The 18,770-nt window shown below is 49.6% G+C and overlaps 3 protein-coding genes across 3 annotated transcripts; 1 reads left to right on the forward strand and 2 right to left on the reverse strand.

The window, feature by feature from the left end:
* Positions 1 to 453: 453 nt before the first annotated feature.
* Positions 454 to 2,318, reverse strand: F4812DRAFT_321745 (uncharacterized protein). Its single transcript, XM_047931460.1, has one exon. It carries the CDS (start codon positions 2,148 to 2,150, stop codon positions 954 to 956), a length of 1,197 nt encoding a protein of 398 aa, XP_047791515.1. The 5' UTR covers positions 2,151 to 2,318; the 3' UTR covers positions 454 to 953.
* A 404-nt stretch (positions 2,319 to 2,722) lies between these two features.
* Positions 2,723 to 4,150, forward strand: F4812DRAFT_321747 (uncharacterized protein). Its single transcript, XM_047931461.1, has 2 exons — positions 2,723 to 3,320; positions 3,393 to 4,150. The coding sequence occupies exons 1-2, from the start codon at positions 2,803 to 2,805 to the stop codon at positions 3,880 to 3,882; spliced, it is 1,008 nt and encodes a 335-aa protein (XP_047791516.1). The 5' UTR covers positions 2,723 to 2,802; the 3' UTR covers positions 3,883 to 4,150.
* Positions 4,151 to 5,433: 1,283 nt separating this feature from the next.
* F4812DRAFT_450478 (Pleckstrin homology domain-containing protein) lies at positions 5,434 to 8,848 on the reverse strand (the record flags this gene model as incomplete). The annotated part of the gene is made up of 5 exons (XM_047936093.1): positions 5,434 to 6,670; positions 6,735 to 7,449; positions 7,525 to 7,766; positions 7,843 to 8,524; positions 8,593 to 8,848. The coding sequence occupies 5 exons, from the start codon at positions 8,846 to 8,848 to the stop codon at positions 5,434 to 5,436; spliced, it is 3,132 nt and encodes a 1,043-aa protein (XP_047791517.1).
* Positions 8,849 to 18,770: the final 9,922 nt, after the last annotated feature.

An 18,770-nucleotide genomic window follows, 5' to 3' on the forward strand; every position in this document is an offset into this window, starting at 1 on the left:
TATCATTCGTATGATACATCTCCCTATCCGTAGCTTTTCAGCTACTTCCAATTTTTCAAAGTTGGGTGCCGAAACAGTACTTTGACATATGCATCGTCTGGGCGTTGAAGCATGGTGGCATTAATACGTTAGCATTGGTCGCACCATTTTGGGGGTCCCGCGGAAGACGAGTGAGTAAGGAAGGGAGTGAAAGGCGCAAATCAGGAGACTGGGTTAATCTTTGGTATTGGAAGATGAGGTTGAGAGCACAGGATTGAATTATTTGCTTCAATGGGTTTACTTTTTTTTTAACAGAAATGGAAAGGGAGAGAACAGGCGCTCACAGCGATTACGAATCCGACCCCGTAAGAACGGCACTTGCTACACTACCAGGCTGCGGGCGGGTTATGCTTGATGAGCCTTGCACCGGCGAGATCGCATGTGTTATATGGTACACGTGGAGACGGGTGACGATAGGCATTCAATATATATATTAAGGGTCGACAGTAGTCAGATATCAGCGAGCATTGGGTTGTTAACCCGATCCAATATGCGCAGATTTAATTTTAGAGACAGGCGAAATTGACTGATCCGAAGAACTTGAGTCTGGTATCTGTTGACTGTGCCCTACTATGTCGCTGCAGGGCTTCGCTGATCACCTACCCACAGTTTTCATAGGTAAGACTTGAATCTCTAGGATCGGCGTATTGAGTTGATAGCTGAGTATGTATCGTGTGATGGTGGTTCATCATTCCCCTATTCCATTCATACCCGAAATAATCTCATCTCATCTTGTCCTAGTATAGCTACCTAACCTATTATACATAGCAAAACCCTTCTTGACTTTTTCAGTACACGTCTATGCGTTGGGCGTTTTCTCTACTTCAGTGCGCACACACACACACACACACATACATACATACATACATACATATATCGAATAACATTTGCGGAGACAACATAGGTGGTGAAAATCACTCGAGGATAGCCTCGTCCCCCGCGATCGCAGCCCATTCGTACGCAATCGCCTCCCTGGCCTTCCGCTCCCAGCCGCTCAGCCCTTCTTCTTCTTCTTCTTCCTTCAAGCTCGCCCTCGTCTGCCGCGCCATCTCCCGCGCCGCCTCCTCCACCCCGCTGACGGCCGCCTTCTGCACCAGCTCCCGCCGCCGCGGGTCCGACGGCTCCAGCAGCATCGCGTACCGGAAATACACCTCCGGCTGGTCCAGCGCGGCGGCCGCGCCCCCGAGCAGGTCCCGCGCGCGCGAGACTTGCTTCCGCTCGAGGTAGATCTGGCTGAGCGTCAGCACGGCGGTTGTCCGCCACTCCCAGATAGGTGTGGTGGGCGTGGGCATGGTATTCTTCTTTTCCCCTTCCGCCGCCGCCGCCGCCGCAGCGGCATGCGTCTTGAAAGCCTCTTCGAGCAGGCGGACGGCGCGGTCCGTGGACGCGCGCGTGTTGGACTCGGAGAGCTGGATCTGGGCCGCGAGCGTGAGCGTGTCGAGGCGGTACTCGCGGCCGTAGGTTGGATCGTTGTTAACGGCGGCGACGAGCCGCGCGAGGCCCTCCCGCGCGCGCTCGAACTGCGGTTTATGCAGCGAGCCGCCCCGGTGGGCGATGCGCGCGAGGTCCAGCACCGAGGGGGCGTAGCCCAGGGCCGCGCCCGTGGTCAGGATGTGCAGCACCAGGCTGTAGCACGGACGAGTGTCGGCGAAGAGCAGCAGAGTCACGGCCGCGTAGTGCAGCGTGAAGAAGGGGATCTTGCCCCCGTTGTCGCCTGCGCTGCCGACGACGGGGGACGTCGCGGTTACGGAGAGGTGCCGCTTCTGCCAACCCGGCGCGTTCTCGGTGGCGAGCGCGACGTACCGCGCGCACGCCTCGAGGCACTGGGCCGGCGTGACTTCGCCGTTGGGGACTAAGGGCGGGACGGCGTGGTTGAGCCAGAAGGAGAGGTCCGGGATGTCCGCTTGCGTGAAGCGGGTTTTGCTGATGAAGGAGTCCCGGTGTGGGACGACCGGGACCTTGATCCGCGCAGCGGCATATTGCGGAGCGGGCGTGGTTGATATGGACCGGACCGGGACCGGGGGGGAGAGATAGTTGTGTTGGAATTTGGTGGTTTGGCGGGATAGGGAGCACAGCCTTGTTAATTGGAAAAGGGGAAGCCTGGGAAGCATGGTTGTAGAAGACTTGTTATAAAATTTGCCTCATTGAATTGATCTTAGTCTCAGCTAATAGCTGTTGATCTACTCAAGTTACTTAGACTTGAGATGAGATAAGATGAAATGAGCGTGTAAGTGTAAGTTGTAAGTGAGGTTATCCATCCATCAAGCCTCTTTATCGAGCGACCAACGACAAGTACAACTTTAGTGTTGATTCACTCATAAGGCAAACCAAGTCATATTAAAATAGCTTGAAGTAAAAGTAAATAGATAAATCGTTATTCATCGAAAATATACCTCTAGGTACTTATTATCATTAACACGACTTGAAGTGACAGAGTGAGTAAAGGATGAATAAGGAACGAGGAGTGAACCAAAAAAGACCGAAGTCTCTATTACCTAAGGCATCCCGGGGCTCCTCATTTGACATAGTACGAGGTACCTACTATCAAACTTACCTCTTATCGACTATTATTTGTTTATCTTATCGATCAATAAACATCTAACCAAAAAGAAAAAAAAGTTGCGACTCCCGCGACTTTCAGACGTGAAAGACCTGAACCTTAACCCACCATCGACCAACGGATAATTATAAACGCTAAAAGATTTACTTTTTATCCGTTGATATACAACAAAAACATAACACATAATTGACGTCAAAAAAAACATGCCTCCAGTTACTAGGAGACGTGCCAAAGATGCCGAAAACGTATCTGAAAGCAAAATAATCCCACCAAAAGAATCATCGCGTGCGAAGCGGAAATCGACGGTGGGAGAAGAATCCAAAGTAGAAATACCCACGAGCCCGAAACCCAAGAAGTCCCGAACAAGCGCGGTGCCAGATTCGCAAGATAAAGAGAGATCGTGGTTACTCTCGAGTGTCTCGAAGCAATTGGAAGAGGATGCGACCCAGAGACTGGCCTCTTCGCAGTCACTAGGTTCTGACCAAACACCTGCGCCTAAACCAAAGGGAAAGCATCTTGTCTTTGACGACGACGACGATGTAGAGAACTTCGTTGTGGCTGCGGCCGAAGCAGGAAAGAAGGCAGAAGAAGATAAAAACAAGGAAGAAAAGGAAGAGGAGAGCGACGACGATGATGATGACGCGCCGGAAGCAGTCTCAACGCAGGTTGCTGCTAAGGAAGTACAAAAATCAGCTCAGGCGGCTTTAGACGCTGCTGAGAAGTAAGCATCTACCTACTTTTTATACTTTTTATACACCAACCCTGACGATTCCCATACTAACTTCGTCCATAGACAAACCGCTACCCTAAAACGAAAGCGCCAAGAAAGAGATAACCTCTTCAAACAACAAGCCGAGCGCAGGAAGCGCGCCCGCGCCGAAGTCGAAACGGCGGTAACCACGGGCCGCCGACGCACGCAGAAACACGCTCTCCCAACACATCTACCGGCCGAATTTCTCACGGACTCAAGCTCCGAAGACGAAGACGAAGACGAAGACGGCGATGGCGAGAACGGTCAAGCGCTGAAGAAGCGCAGGAAGCTATCCGACGAGAAGAAGAGGCCCACCAAAATCACGTTCGACGACCAGCCCAAGAAGCCGCGCGACCGCGTCGTCGGCTCGACGAAGTACAGGGTGCTGGCGGAACAGGGCGACTCGAGGCTCGCGCCGCGGGCGAGGAGGGACGCGAGGGCTTCGAAGGAGAGTCTTCTGAAGAGGAGACGCGTTGGGGTGGCGCCTGCGACGGGGGCGGCGACGGGGAGGGGGTTCTTTGTTAAGCGGTAAGGTAGAGGAGAGAGAGAAATAAGGTGAGGAAGGGAAGGGAAGGGCATGAGAAGTGTGTGGATTCGCCTGTTGGGTCGAGTGATGTTGATGGCCTGCTTACTTGCTTGAATCTATATCCTGCTTGCGTTGACATGAGGTGGGCGTGAGGCCCTCGAACTAATACCTAACTAGGGCATGAAACTACTACATTATAAATAAGTTGCCACTTGGTACGAACTTACAATGTCTTTTGCTCTTTGCTTGCTTTCTATCTCGACATAACATTTATCCTCGCTAGCATAATGGCCTGTTCCGTCATACACAGTCGATATGCGTTGAAGTATTTATCTCGCATAGTATGCCCTCATATGATAGCTTAGTCCCTGTAGGTATATAAAATATCCAAAACGACTGTACACATATATACTCTCTCCATGGATCACGCACCCCTTAACAAATTGCACTTGAAACGCTCCTGGGACACAATATTTTCATAATGGCAAAAAAAAGAGCATCAAAAACTTGATTTCGCACCCGGGAATCCTCGCCGGCTAGCATGTCTTTATACCAAACCGTAAAAATCGTTAATGTACAACACTCTCTCTGTGTGCGCGCGCGTGGCTGTGTGTTTTCGAAAATAAGACTCCAATCTCCCCTGTTGCGCAAAGCAAGCAAATCCCTAAAACTTATACGACGTCGCTGCTTTAGTGGCTCTCATCAAAAAATAACAATCAATGAGTTAGGTATCGATCGACCAACCCAGCAAGCCAGCCAGCCAGCCAACCAAACCCTTGAACCGCCCCCCCTTCTCTTGGTCTCCCCATCCCTTCCCCTTTCCACCCCTTTCCTTTTGACACCGACGCATTTTCAATATCGATAGCCACCCGTAAAAACAACAAATATATTTCTCTCTCCCCTGCCCATCCCCCCTCCTCCCCTATATAGGTGGGGGGGACTTTTCCTTGCCCGATATGTAATGAATCCAGAAGCTGCGGTGTGGGGTGTGTAAGGCGTATACATGGCATAGCATAGTGCAGACAGACAGACAGACAGACAGACAGACAGACAGACAGATAGATATAGATAGATAGATGGACAAGGGCGCTCGCGTGGGTGAGGGGGGAGTGGTGTTTTTTGCGTGAATGTGGAAAATTCCAAAATGGTATCTTAGATCATCAGAAAGAAGCCTGGGTTTTGTTTTCAAACAGTAGGACACACAAGCAGCAAACAAGGGGGAAAAAATAAAAAATAAAAAGAGGAAGCGAGGAGCGAAGCAGAGCCTACAGAATGCTCTCCACAACCAAGAAAAAAAAATTGAATAAATAATCCGGATAATAAAAGGATTCGTTAAAACATGATCCCGTAGAGGTCGTTCGTCTATATGGGCCGTCAAAAAAAAAGAGAAGCTTCTTCCCCGAGGGTATATATCGTATGAAGATGGGATAGATGGGACAAGGTTAGAAATGCCGAGTTGTTTTCGTTTCTTTCTTCTTTTTTTCTTCTTTCTTGCTTTCTTTTTTCTGGTCTTTGTCTTTCGTTCGTTCGTTCGTTTGTTCGTTCTTTATTTCAACTTCAAGGCTCCTCGATGATGCCCTCTCCGCCGGCCTCCTCCCGCCACTCGCGGCTCTTGTCGGTGAGCTTCTTGACGCCGCCGACGCGGGCGGCCCAGAGGCTCTCGATCGGGGTGCGGAAGGTGAAGGCGCGCTGACTGCTGACGACCCCGATGGCCTGCAGCACGGCCTTGCGGCTGTCCCGCCCGAACACCGCCGGGTGGCTGATCCACTCCAGGCTCGCCTCCAGCTCCGCGTCCAGCGCCGCCACCGTGCCCGCGTCGATCCCGCTCGCGTTCCCCAGCGCCAGCCCGTCCGTCGACCGGCTGCGCGCGATCGTCGCCGTCGCCAGCCCGTTCGCCCCCGAGTGCGCCGAGGCCGCCGGCGACGGCGTCCGCTTGCGGTCCGGCGTCGCCGAGATCGGGGACCCCTCCGAGCCCGGCTGCGGCGTCGACGGGTTCGATTTGCTGCCGGCCATCGAGGGGACGGGGACCGGCGGGAGCCCGCCTTTGCCCAGGCCCTTGAGGATCGAGCGGGTTTCGTTGAGGAGCGTCTGCGCGCGGTCGTGCTGGCCTCGCGAGACGAGGGTTAGCGCTCGGGTGAGCATGTCGGAGGTGAGGAGTTCCATTCGTCGCTGCACGATGTGCGGATGGGGCGGGATCGGGGGGTTGTTTTGCCACGATGCCTTTTTGGAATGACCCGGCGCGGGAAGCATCGTGATGGCGAGCAACGACGGTCTGGGGAGATGCATCATCGTGCCGTCTCTCAGGATATCACCCCAGACCAGATCCGCCTGGATAAGCGGTAATTCTTCTACCGAGATCGTTCTCTGATCGTCGTGCTCGACCGGTCCGCCCAGAGCTTCTAACCCGGACACGATTGTCTCCCACGGGTCCTGAGGTAATTGTTCCTGAGATGTGTTGTCGGGAAGAATGATCAGCTGGACTAGAATATCTCTCTTGTCTCCGAATCTAAGGTCACCCAGGGAAGCCTCGGCGTCGCGCCCCGTAGCCCGCTTGGTGATCTGCAACGCTCCGCTGATCTTGTGGAATCTAGCGGGAGATCCTTCAGGCAACTTCAGCTTCAGCTTTACGTTCTGATGAGACAACGACTGTAGCGATCCCAGGCAGCCGGCTAAACACTCGCGTAGCATCATCCAGTCCTTGACGTAAGTATACGAAGCCTTCGTCCGCGTAGACAGCTCGATCATAGTATCCGGCTTGTGGGTCATACCTAGACCAAACGAATGAATTGTAATCCTGACTTGTCGTTAGCATTGCTCAACTTAGGTAGTTTCGGTAATAATAATAGGTCTTGTCTTACTTGGCAGCTTCCGCTCGCGAAACGACAAAGTCGACGCTGTCAGCATCGGACGTCGAAGCGTCGCTGATAAGCATGATGGTCGCGATCGGGTTGTTGTACTTGCGCTGCATGAGCAGGTCCATAGCGACATTTGCGCCCTCTACGACGTCTGCACGGTGGCTCTTCTGTCCGACCGGCTTGATCGAACCCAGGATGTTGTTCCATCCGTGCCACGCCTTGGTGGTCATCCCCACGAGTGGCACACCACCGCCTCCTGAACCAAACGTAACTAGGCCCATGCGATCGCGTTCCCCAAGGTTGTGGACCATGAACTTTAGAGCATCCCTGACCAGGTTTATCTTCACACCCTGCATCGAAGAGGAGATGGGAACCACGACAACGACGTCAATAGGTACGTGGAACGACGAAATCAGCGGGCTCCGCGCCACGCTAGTATACTCGGTAGCAGCCGTCGTGATAGACTTCGGTCCGCCATAAGAAGAGGCCACCGACGAGACCCGTTGAGGTCGACCTCCTGCCCTGCCCCATTCGTCTTCCTCGTTTTCCGATGCTTCGGCGCGCTCGTAAACCGGGCTTCTGACCGGAGATCCCTCGACGGCATTAAGGTCGAGAAGAGCCTGCTGCCACAGCTTCAACTGGTTTCGGTTCTCGAAGCGCAGGTGGAACTGTGGGAGTTCCGCAACGGAGAGGCTGAGTGTGAGTACGTTCTCGTCGACTGCGAAGCGAAGAAAAAGAAAAGAAAAAAATTAATTAGCTAGATCTTCTAGACCATATTAAATAGGTCACTCACTCATACCGGTTTCTGTGACCTCGTTCAGATGCTTCTTGATAAGGATCGAGCCCTTCAAGGTGCATCGTGTTGCCTTTCGGGGCATGCCGTTCTCGTCCCATTGTTGTTGCTGCGCGGGCGGAAGGTTTTTCTTTTCTTTGACGCAGATGAGCATCTCCGCAAAGAGGTAGCATTCCAACTCCTGCCACGAAACTTTGTCCTTTCCAACACGCAACGTGCCGTAAAGCCGAAGCTTTCCAAACCTACATCGCGTTTAGTAAATTCGCAGGAAAAGGGGAAAAGGAAAAAAAAACATGGAAAATAGGGGGGTCGCAATACCTATTGAAATCAAGGCCGTGCCAGTTGTCGACCCGGTTTCGTAAGTTCTCGGTCATCTCCTCGAGTACCTCGGGCGCTTCGTATGGGTAGAAGCGCGGCTGCGAACTCCTCGCCGGAGACGGCGGTCTTTGGGTAAACGTATCCTCTGTGCGTGCAGGTGGCGCTGGGTCCACGATGCCAAGGTCTTCCGGATCAGGCTTCCACTTGTTGTCGGCTACTTCTACCGTGACGAGACATGTTAAGGTCTGTTGCTGTCTCGAACGAGTTATGGTGGGGAATTCAGATCGAACGACAACAGAGGGAGGTGGTATCGGGTTACGCGACATAGCTCTCGGGCTACCCGGTGTCGTCTCCATGGCTTGAAGGTCGTAATCGTGGCGACGCGGCGGACCGCTCTGTGCCGTCTCGGGATAGCCGGTTGACGTAGTGATGCCGGTCGCCTCGCTGTTGCTGCGGTCATGCTTATGGTTGTTCGCGTAACGCTCCGAAGGTGGCGGCTCCCGACTATCTCGAACGCTCCCTCGAGTGATGCTTTGGCCGCTGTTGCTCGGGGCCATACTTCTAACATTAGATTCGCCACTGGGCGGACGGCCACCTTGGCTTTCCCAAGGGTCTCTCTGGGGTTGTCCTGGCAATGACCTGTTATCGGCCGTCACGGACCGTACCATGCTAGTTATTTTCTCTGTATTAAAAAGACAAAGGTCAGTATAAATAGACCCATATCTTAAACTGCGGTATAAAAGAACTGACCGATATCAAGGACGTTGCCTCCTCGGCTCGTGTCCAAATGTAAAGGCGCATTGCATGAGGGGCAATACTGCGATTCGAATTCGCGTATGAATTCGTAGAAGCAAGCCTCGTGCGAGACGTGCGAACACGAGAACTGTAAAATCCTCTCCCCGCGCAGCGTGTGCTCCAACGGCTCTTCGCATACGGCACATTCGCTTCCGACAAAAGTCCTCTCCCTCCGCGTGCGGCTCCTTTCCGAACCTAGCGCGCCCGACATGGTGGCGATTTGACGTATGGTATCTCTAGACGTTGAAGAGCTTACAGAAGCTGCAGAGCGATGCGATGGCGCTCGCTGTGATGGCGGCGGGAGGCGATGCGAAGCCGCGGAAATAGAATGATCTGGATAATTGTTCACAAGGGTCAGCCGCGATTGCGCAATGGTGAGACCTATGTCTTATGTCTCGGGCTCGAACGAGCCACACAAGGTGGACAAGGTGGACAAGGTGGGGGAAATATTTTTCAAGTGCAGTACCATGCAGTGATGCAGTGTACAGCTTCAGCCAGAAAGAGAGGTAAAAAAGAACTTACTCTTCTCAGGATAGGACGGGACGCTTTGAAGACTCTCCCAATCTTCTTCTTCCTTTTCCTTTCTCCGAAGAGAACGCAGAGAACGCGACTCAGCTCCTGGCCGCAAAATGCCTATATCGAATCTACTCGATTTCTGACCGCCGTCGCGGAACCTATGGTCCTTAGAGCCGATACCGTTAGAATGTCCGTATGTTTTTGACGATGATCGACCAAACATGAGCGACGTAAGGTTGCGTGTTTAAACTCTTATTAGGCGGGTAAGGTTGATTGTAGACAAGGACAAGTTGTAGCAGTTTAATGACTAGAAAAGCAGGGCTTCGATCGGAGTGGCTACGTCCGGATGCTGACAGTATTGAGTTTCGACCGACCAATGTCTCGGTGGCTGTGACAGGCGTCTGGTGATGGACTGTTTCAAGTTGGGGGTAGTAAGCTTATGCCCGCGACAGGAAAAATCAAAAGCTGTTGGGCGATAGCGACGGCGCATGTGTGTGGCAGAAGAAGAAAAAAGAAGAACGAGCTTCCGGAATCGAATTTACTTGTTAGGTTAGGTTAGGTAGGTAGATAATATGTAGCTGTTGGTCAATCCAAGGTCCGTAAAATCGAATTCTATCTCTAGCAGATCGTGATCGTGATCGTGGTCGTGGTTGTGGCCGTGGTTTTCGTAGGATGATGATCGAGAATTAGTTGTTTGGATAATAATAATAATAAGGGTATCTAATATAGAGAGAGGGAGAGAGAGAAACGGTAAAGAATTGTTTTAAGATGTTCCCCTAGTGGACGAAAAGATATTGGCCTCTCCAAATCTTGCCGGGATATGAGATGCCAATAAGAGAGATAGCAATAAGATGTGAGTTAATGGTCCAGTTTTTCGATGGCCGGTAATAATACCAATCAATATGTTGCCAACCCTCCCCTGTTAAACTGGCGAAAGAGAGATGTTGCTTAATAGCTGCGAATATTCCTCTTCCTCTTCTTCTTTTTTTCCTTTTTTTTTTCTGTTTTCTCTTTCTCTCTTAAAAAAGGGACCGTCGTCAGAAGAGAAAAGGGGAATCCTCTATTGTTCCCATCAAATTGTTTTTCCTCCCCCCTCTTAACCCCAGGGTTAAGTTGAAACAAGGTAGACCCTTGATTCGCAACGCAGAACAGGTAGTCTACTAAATGGGTAAATTTCTAGCCGGTTGGGCTGCCACAAAGCTATCGTTGACAGCACAACTCACGTTCAAAAATGAGTGCTGACGACTCTTAAGATGAAGAACGACGAGGCCATAACTGAAGAAGGTTTTCGCCGGGTTAGAAAGAAAGGTCAGGAAAATTGCGAAGGGAAAAGAAGATGGGGGCCACAAGGGACCAAAGCACGCATATGGTATGATACCGGTCCAGGCCCAAGTACATTAGGTATGTATTATAGGTGAAAGTGTTAGGTAGGTAGGATTATGACCATAGGTTATTATCTCGTTTCCAATTATTGCAATACTACAGTACTTAGCTGCGGTACGGTAATAGGTAGGTACTACGTACAACGCTACCCAGACGTACCGCGCTCCTCGAGATCCCCGTCAGGTCCTGTCAGGGAAGGGTACCTTGCCAGAGCCCTTGCACATTTGGCCATTTGCAGATTGAGTACCCAGCCAGGTCCTATCGAGACGGGGAAAGTGGACTAGAAAAGGTGTACTCCGCACGTAGTCGACATGTACACCCAACATCCTACAAACCTAATCTAGGTACCACACGTAGTGTATGAGGGTAAGGTGCAGTACGAAGTACCTAAAGGGTATGAGGTTGAACACCCAAAGGTATTCTTGTATATGTTGTATATGAAGGATCGAGTGGACAGTGGTAGGTAATGATCCATCTGTTTGAAATCCCATATCTTTAGCGCTAGCCGTTGGAACCGGTATGTATCAAGCCACCTTTCCGGCTATCGAATCATACATATACACTACCGTCTCGCGTGCTAGGTCTCTAGGAGGACGTAACAAATAAAGCGTTCAAGGCCGAGATCATTTCACTCTCTGCGTGTCGAACCCGCTATGTGGACCGGTCATGTCTGTATGTATGTAAGAGATGCGCTGGAATTATGATTATGAAGGTCTGAGGAGAGTCCAATTGGGCGGCGAACCATTATCGAGGGGTCCTGTGCAGTCTGTGCGTACCACTTGTGACATGGAATAGGAATTTTCCTCATCCCTGTTGACAGGGGCGAGACCCCTTGTCTCCAACCATATTGCAGTCCACGTCCATGGGTACGAAAAGCCAGGCACCGTAGCGCAGTGTACCTGTTTAAAGCTTAAGCTACCTACCTAAGTGAGGTGGGCTTGAAGATTTCGTTCGATCAGACAGGCGAAGCTAAGTAGTGTAGGTATACGATTCTCGATGCTCGATTCCCGTATCGCCGAAGAAGCTTTGCATAGTACGAGAGGTGCCAGTTAGAGAAATAATAACCACCAATATGTGAGTATATAGCAGAAGTATTCGTATATTAGCATCACATTATTTCCCTACCTCATTCCAGTAACAGCCATCTAGAAGCCGCCTTCAAGCTAGGATCTTGAAGCGATTCATGGAGTTTACCCGCAAAAGCTTGAGAATACTAGTTTCAACTTGCACCTGAGCTAGCGCTAGGAGCATTACTACCTACCTACCTGGTATGTATATACGTGTACCGTTAGACGACGTCGGCGTTATGATGATATCAGGTATGCGGTCTTAGCTTTGAGAAGTTTGCTCCGGAGAAAATGTCAAAGCGATATCAGAAGGTAAACATTCGACTTGTTAGTTTCTCTCCACTGTTATTGACTGCAATTTCGTATTGTAAGTTTGGAAGAGAGCTGTGACCTCGCCGCCTCCACAAATCAATGCTCCTTTTTCCCGTTATTATGATATTCTATTGGCGATGATAACAACTGTTAAGGCCGATGACGATTCAATTGTCAATTCCCAAGCGATTGGAACAGCTGAGATAATTATTGATATAATTACACGTAAAAGTACTTAAATAGGTACCTAAAGTAAGTCTGTGCTAAAACTTAAGAAACTGAGGCTTACTTAAATGCCAAATTCTATTAAAAACGATATTTATCTATACTATATAACAGATAACTTCCAAAACATACCTCGTACCTAATGCTGTACTTTACCTAAGGTTACCCTAGCGTGCCTAATCTATGTACCTCCGTTGTTTCAAATGATGTATACTTCTAGGTAGGGAGGTACCTACGCAGAATGGCGTCAAAAAAAGTGCCTATTCCACTACCAAGCAGGTCATTTTGCTATCCGCATAGCTTTACCGAATCGTCTCATAGACTATCAAAATGACTACTAGAAAAACTATAAAATTTTGCTCTATATGGAAACAATTTTTGAAATTTAATTTGTCTTTATATTCGCTGAAAAAGGTTGGTGGAAGGAATATTGGTGTTAGGCACTTATTTTGACGGCATTCTGCTACGGTAGGTATTGTACCTTGGATAAAATCAAAGCGTCTTACCTAATACCCAAGGGCTTTTTAACGTGACCACCTAGAACCTACCAGCGTGACTAATAAAACATTACGTAGTACAGAATATTACGGAATACAACTTTCGTAAATTTTGTCACTTTCTCTCTTCCACTTCTTGTACATACCTCCTATGCAGCACCTCGCTAAATGTCTGCGTTTTAGGTTAGATATGTAGCAGCCAAGCCTACCCAAGGTAGATTGTCATGTACTACGTATTATACACTAGGTACACCTATCCAGGCAGTACAGGCAGTACAGGCAGTTTAACTCTTCAGCCTTTCAGGTACCTATCTCCACCCTATCAGATGTGTTAGACTCCCGCTTAGACGACATTCATTACATACCACCATGATCCAATCATCGGCTCCCCCGTGATGGAGTAGTTCTACAAAAACACTACTGTGTGTTCCATCCCCGGGATGACGCCATGTAATCCTGCCGCTGAGCTTTGTCCAATTGCAATTCTCAGCCCGCGAGGCAAAACTGCCAGAACTCTAAGAGGAAGATATATGAGAAGTCATGAAACGCGCATATATACCAACAAGTCGGATATCAAGTTGCATCTTGCAAGGAAAGTACCGAATCAATAAACCACGTAGCCCACGTGGCAAGGACTACGATGGTTCCAATTAGGCAAGTGTATGGGAATATCTTCCAACTTCCTCGTTGGTGGATCAAGCGATGGAATATTCCTTAGATTCGACTGCTCTATTTTAAGAATAATCCTGAAAGACGGCGCGTAAGAATACAACAATTGATCTCTCCTCCAAATCTGAAGCAACGTCTGAGTGGGTATCAAGGATTTTAGGATGATTCACAGCTGCCGAAAAAAGCGGTTGTTTAGCACATAAACAACCTAGCGAGACAATGAATATCAACAGATTCGAATGATCAAGTGCGAAGTGTCATAAAGGCAGACGCCGCGCGCTTCTGCTCTTGGCTACGCTACGTATTAGGGCCGAGCAATTATTTCGCAAGCAGTGTTACACATCAATCCTACGCCGATGCCGTACTATGCAGATCTTTGGGGCGTCATCCAGGACAATTCGGTTACTTAGTACAATTGCGACTATAGCATGGACTCATACACGTGGTGGATGAATGGCATGTCGATGTTACACTCGCATCTTGAGAATACGACATATGGCCTAGTAGCCCTAAACCTCCTCTTGAGCACATCTATTATATCAATGGGTTAACCTCGATATCACCAGTCAGCTGCAGTATGGTCCCCCTCCAAAGATAGGTCTACCAACTATTAGTTGAGACGAAGTTAGGGAGCCTTGTCCCACCACTGTACCAGATTGCCAGTGATCCCAGAATATGCTCATGAAACGATCAGGAACGTGCAGTGGATCAGGGGTGGAGATGGAGAAATATGGGACTGCCTAAAATACCGGATATCGTAACCCGTACTTCAAATCAGGTAGCTAGTATTCTCCTGCAACACGCGGATGACATTCGTCTCCCCGAGAATGCTAAGGCTACCGGCCACGGCCCATGGATTCCGAGCGTGGAGATTAAATTACAAGGCCCACTCCGATGCTACCACTTCACAAGACAAGATATGATATTCTCTTATCGAGTTCATGATCCAGATACAATGTTTCCTCGGCAGTTGTTTGCACTAAATCGTAACGCTATGATATTCACATCGTCAGATTCGGCGAACTGAGATCTACCACTATTGGACTCTCTCTCGCCAAATCATAATAAACGCCTCCGGCCTAGCTAATCCAGGCTGCCAGGTTTGTCCCAATCCCGGTGGCGGCGCACAGACTAGTTCATCGGAACAACAAAAAAGATCTCGTCTCGCTTAACCTCATTCCCGCCCCGTCAGTTACTTTCGCGAATTTGAATAAGGGACACGGTCTTTAATTTTAAAATTTCCCGTTCTACCCATTCATCTTGGTTGTGGCGGCACATCTTGCTCCTTAGCTTCGAAGTTTGCGGGCAAACTCTCAATTAAATCCTCCGTGAAGCAGAATGGGAGCTATCGACATTCCTCTTCTTTCTTCCGTTGATAAATACTATCAAATCAAAGCAGTACCATTTCCCCGTATTTAACTACGCCGCACCCTACCAAGGCCGGTGTTATGTATGAGGTCCAAGTAACTTAAGATTACCATGGATTCCCTTTTTGCAATAACCATGGACAAGAAACGCAGTACTGCATGTCAGTTATTACGCATGTAAGCTTGCTGTAACATCAGCCATTTAATCTTCCCCACAAGCTCGGTCGAAACAACCGCAAGTCGATAAGCGCTTGGGGCTTCCAGGGTCATGTGCACAAACTATAACTGCACGAAACACTTTTCTTGGTTTAACGGCTCTATCATACGTAGCGTTTTACCACGTACGTCTTGATGGCCAACCTGTACTAGGTAATGTCCACTGCAAACGAGACAGGAGCTGTAGGGGTGAGAAAGAAAGTAGGAGCAAGCTCGCGTAAAAGAGAAGGTCAAGCTTCTCAATTCAGTTGCCGCTCGAAGGAGAGACATTGCCCATAAGATGCTCCTACTGTCCCCAGTTATGCAAATAGGGGATGGGTCACTAATCGAAGAGAAGCCTCAGTAGTATGGAGAGGTAAGACGTCGGGGTTCGGAAGTTTATCACGACAGTTGCAGCGTCGAGGTTACGTTGGAGTCTCCATTAACCCCCGTCCGCGCTTGCGATGTCAAGCTGCCGCATCATCCCACGTTCCTTTTATGCATAAGTTTGTGTGTGAACGGCTCCAATCGCGGCCCTTGCATTCCCGCATCGTGGTACCCTAGTTGCCGACCAGCCACAGCTTGTCCTAAGCCCGTTTACGCCTTCAGCGTCATGTCGAAGCCACGGAGCAAGAATTGTTAGGCCATCAACGAACTGGCAACAATCTACCCGGCTCTATCGATCCTCTGTGTACCTCTAACGCGCGTAGGATCCTTGCATGTCTCATAGTTCACTACCGTGCTTTCTGTCAAATCTGCCTTATCGGTAGATCAAACCGTCTTCACTTTCCTCAACAAGTCAAGACGAAGTTGTTTTGCCGTCCCTTCGATACTCTATTTCCTACTTCAGATTCGTAGATCCGTTCTATACCAGGATAGATATACTCTATATTTGGCTGAGAGTTTGAGGCTCGTTTCGAGTAGAAGTCTCATGAATATTGAACGAAGTATGGAATTTATTAATATTCGGCCTTGTTAGGTACTCCAGCCTGAGTAGCAAGTCGTGGGTTGCTTTTTTTTTTCTGTTCGCCTTTCAAGCTTTTCAGCCTACGAGAAGATTCCTTCAAGTAAACCCGTCCGCCTATCTGGTGGCACTGTTTCGCACAGAAGTAAGACATACATGTAGGTATATCATGTTATTGACCGGTTCACATCGTCTACCTAATAATTGTTTATACTAGGTACCAAGTAGTCTCCTTCCCCCAAGTCGCTTGATCGCAATCTGTATCGGGTAGTTTCTACCATGTCCCGCCACATGATATTCCGGGTATTTAATTAGCTTTCGTGCTCGGGACAGGGTTTGTATATAATATAAGTAGCATCCGGCGCGTACAATACGACGATGCCGGATGTAAAGTTGGGTTTAGGTAGATGCCGATACGGATAGTACAGCAAGTAGGTAGACTTCTTTTCTACATAGTAGTATTCTACTTGCGACCGAAGAGGCAAGCCACTTTCTCTTTTTTCTTGGATATCCTTGGCCCAGATCAGAAGGATTCGCTCCTTTAGCTAGAACTCGGCGTGCTTGTACGTACAAGACAGATAGATAGATACCTAAGGTGGACATACATGCAGGATACAATGCATCTACTTGTCTGATACTTCTACCAGACGACCTACCACGCATGTACCATGCATGCAGCAAATCCATTCGCCAGGAGACGAACAAAAATCCCTCGAGTCACCATCCAGCCCGTGCTGCGCCGCTCCCCTACACCACTTCTACTAGGTACTACTTCTTTAGCAGCCGGCAGACTTTCCATACCTACCTCTACTCACGCACATGCAGTAAATAGGTACATCGAGGGGCCAGCCTTTTCTTCTCTTGGCTCTCGTCTTGTCCAATCCGTGGGCTTCGTTTCCGGGGTCATTTCTGCAAAGTACCTAGGTTGGTGTAGGTACCTAGCACACGGCAAAATATGCGGTACCATCGGTGGGAATACGAACCACAAGTCCTACGCACCCGGGTACGCCATTTTTTTTTCTTTCTGTTTTCCATGTACGCGCTCGCGCAGCCCAAAGCCGAGCGTACATACATACATAAGATCGACATGTGGCTACGATATATTGGGGGCCAAAGAGATCGTAGCGTGTAGAATTGTTAGATACCTACCTAGGCCGAGTTGTGGCCGTGTATGGAAACGGATCGTCGACGGTTCCTACGGCTATGGGAATGCGATGTGATAGGATGGGATGGGATGGGATGGGATAAGGGAATGTAGATAGAAACATAGATGAGTAAACAGGTCGGGCGGGCTGGTCGGGCAGTGCGTCATCGAGATTCTACTGGAGGGCGCTGTCGCCCTGAAGGGGACGAGCTGAACCACTAACCGCGAGGAATATCCCGGGGGACGTAAGGATGACGGAACGTTGATTTGATAGACATCGGTGCTATGGCAGTTATGGGTCGGGAGTGCTTTAGCTTGCGTCTGCGCTGCCTTCGATGAGTAAGACCTAGAAGAATTCCAAGTCTTCTAGTGCCGGTGCTCCCGTCTAGTTCTTTTTTCTGACTCCCGTCCCGGGTTGGTACTGCCTATCTATATATTATTTTATACCACCGCCGGTGCCGAGCGGATCTTGGGGATTCCGGGTTAAGCTAAAGCTATTACACATACGCATGCACATAACATACAAACATACCTACTAGGTATGATACATAGCGCCAGCAGCATCAGCTATGTTAGATGTGTTTCACGTCCCGAATCCTAGCACCTACTATGTATGACATTCGCACCATCGGACTTAGCTAGTCTCGGGTGAACCCTCACACAGCCGGCCCGGCTGTTGGATATGACTACGTCTACGAAGGATAGGATGCAGTCAGCTTATCGTATTACCCGCCACGTGGAAGACGCATTTTGCCTTCGCGATATACCTACGTCGTCTACGGAGATTATAACCTCAATTCCCGAGCGGTAGGGTCTCTTCGCTGTCCGATTATACATACCCTGCGGGACCCGCAAGACGGGGTTGATTCGTAAGTGTCTTGATAATCGCGAGCGCGGGTACGCGGTTAAGTACCTAGTTGAGTGGACACTCACGCGTCTTTCTGTATACCGATCCGTCGCCGTACTTATTCTATTAGGTACCGCGATGCCTTCCCAGATTGCATAGCTTCTTCTATGGCTACCTACCTACCTAACCTACCTAAACCTATTCCTGCGGTTTCGGCCGAGTTTATGCGGAGCCCGAACTTCGGCTTTCTCCCGGGTTTTTTTTTTACCTGCCGTTAACCTTCTGGGACTTGTCGACAAGAGCTGACTGGTCGCCAGCTAGAATTGGATCTCCTCCTTCGGGCGGCTTCTGATCGACGCACGTGGGCGTAGGACTTCCCTCTCCATCCCAGCGGAGATCTCGGGACCAACAATCGACCCAGAACTTGCAGGTAACATGCCGGCGGATTTCCTCATGACGACGATGATGTTATCCTCGTGCCGCGAACTTCGGACGGAACGGCTTACTATCGCGACAAGAAGACCTAGGTCAGGTTAGGTCAGATCAGATCAGACGGTTCCTGTACAGATAGGTTAGGTACCTACCTAGGTATAGACTAGACTGACTTGAACTCAACTGCCAAGGCACGGGGGGAAAGAAACAGGTATGTAAGGGAGGAGGTTAGCAGAGACATGTTCCCCCTGCTTCGGTGAGGATTCAACAAAATCCGCCTTACGGCTTCGAGGACATATCGTATCGTATCGTATCATCTTATGTTAATCGCGCTTATATCCGTCGTAAGTCAGTTCGGACTAGTCACTGCCGACGCAGGGTCCTACTCGGCACAACAGTCGGTTCCTATCTACTGCTTATTCCCCGGCTCGGGGATGTAGACTACCTACCTCCCCTCCTCCCTCTTTCTTTCTCTGCTTAGGTACCTATTGTAAGTACTTGTCTAGATATTCCCG

The sequence above is a fragment of the Daldinia caldariorum genome, assembly GCF_022478825.1.
Source record: "Daldinia caldariorum strain CBS 122874 unplaced genomic scaffold F4812scaffold_5, whole genome shotgun sequence".
NCBI classification, from domain to species: Eukaryota; Fungi; Ascomycota; class Sordariomycetes; order Xylariales; family Hypoxylaceae; genus Daldinia; species Daldinia caldariorum.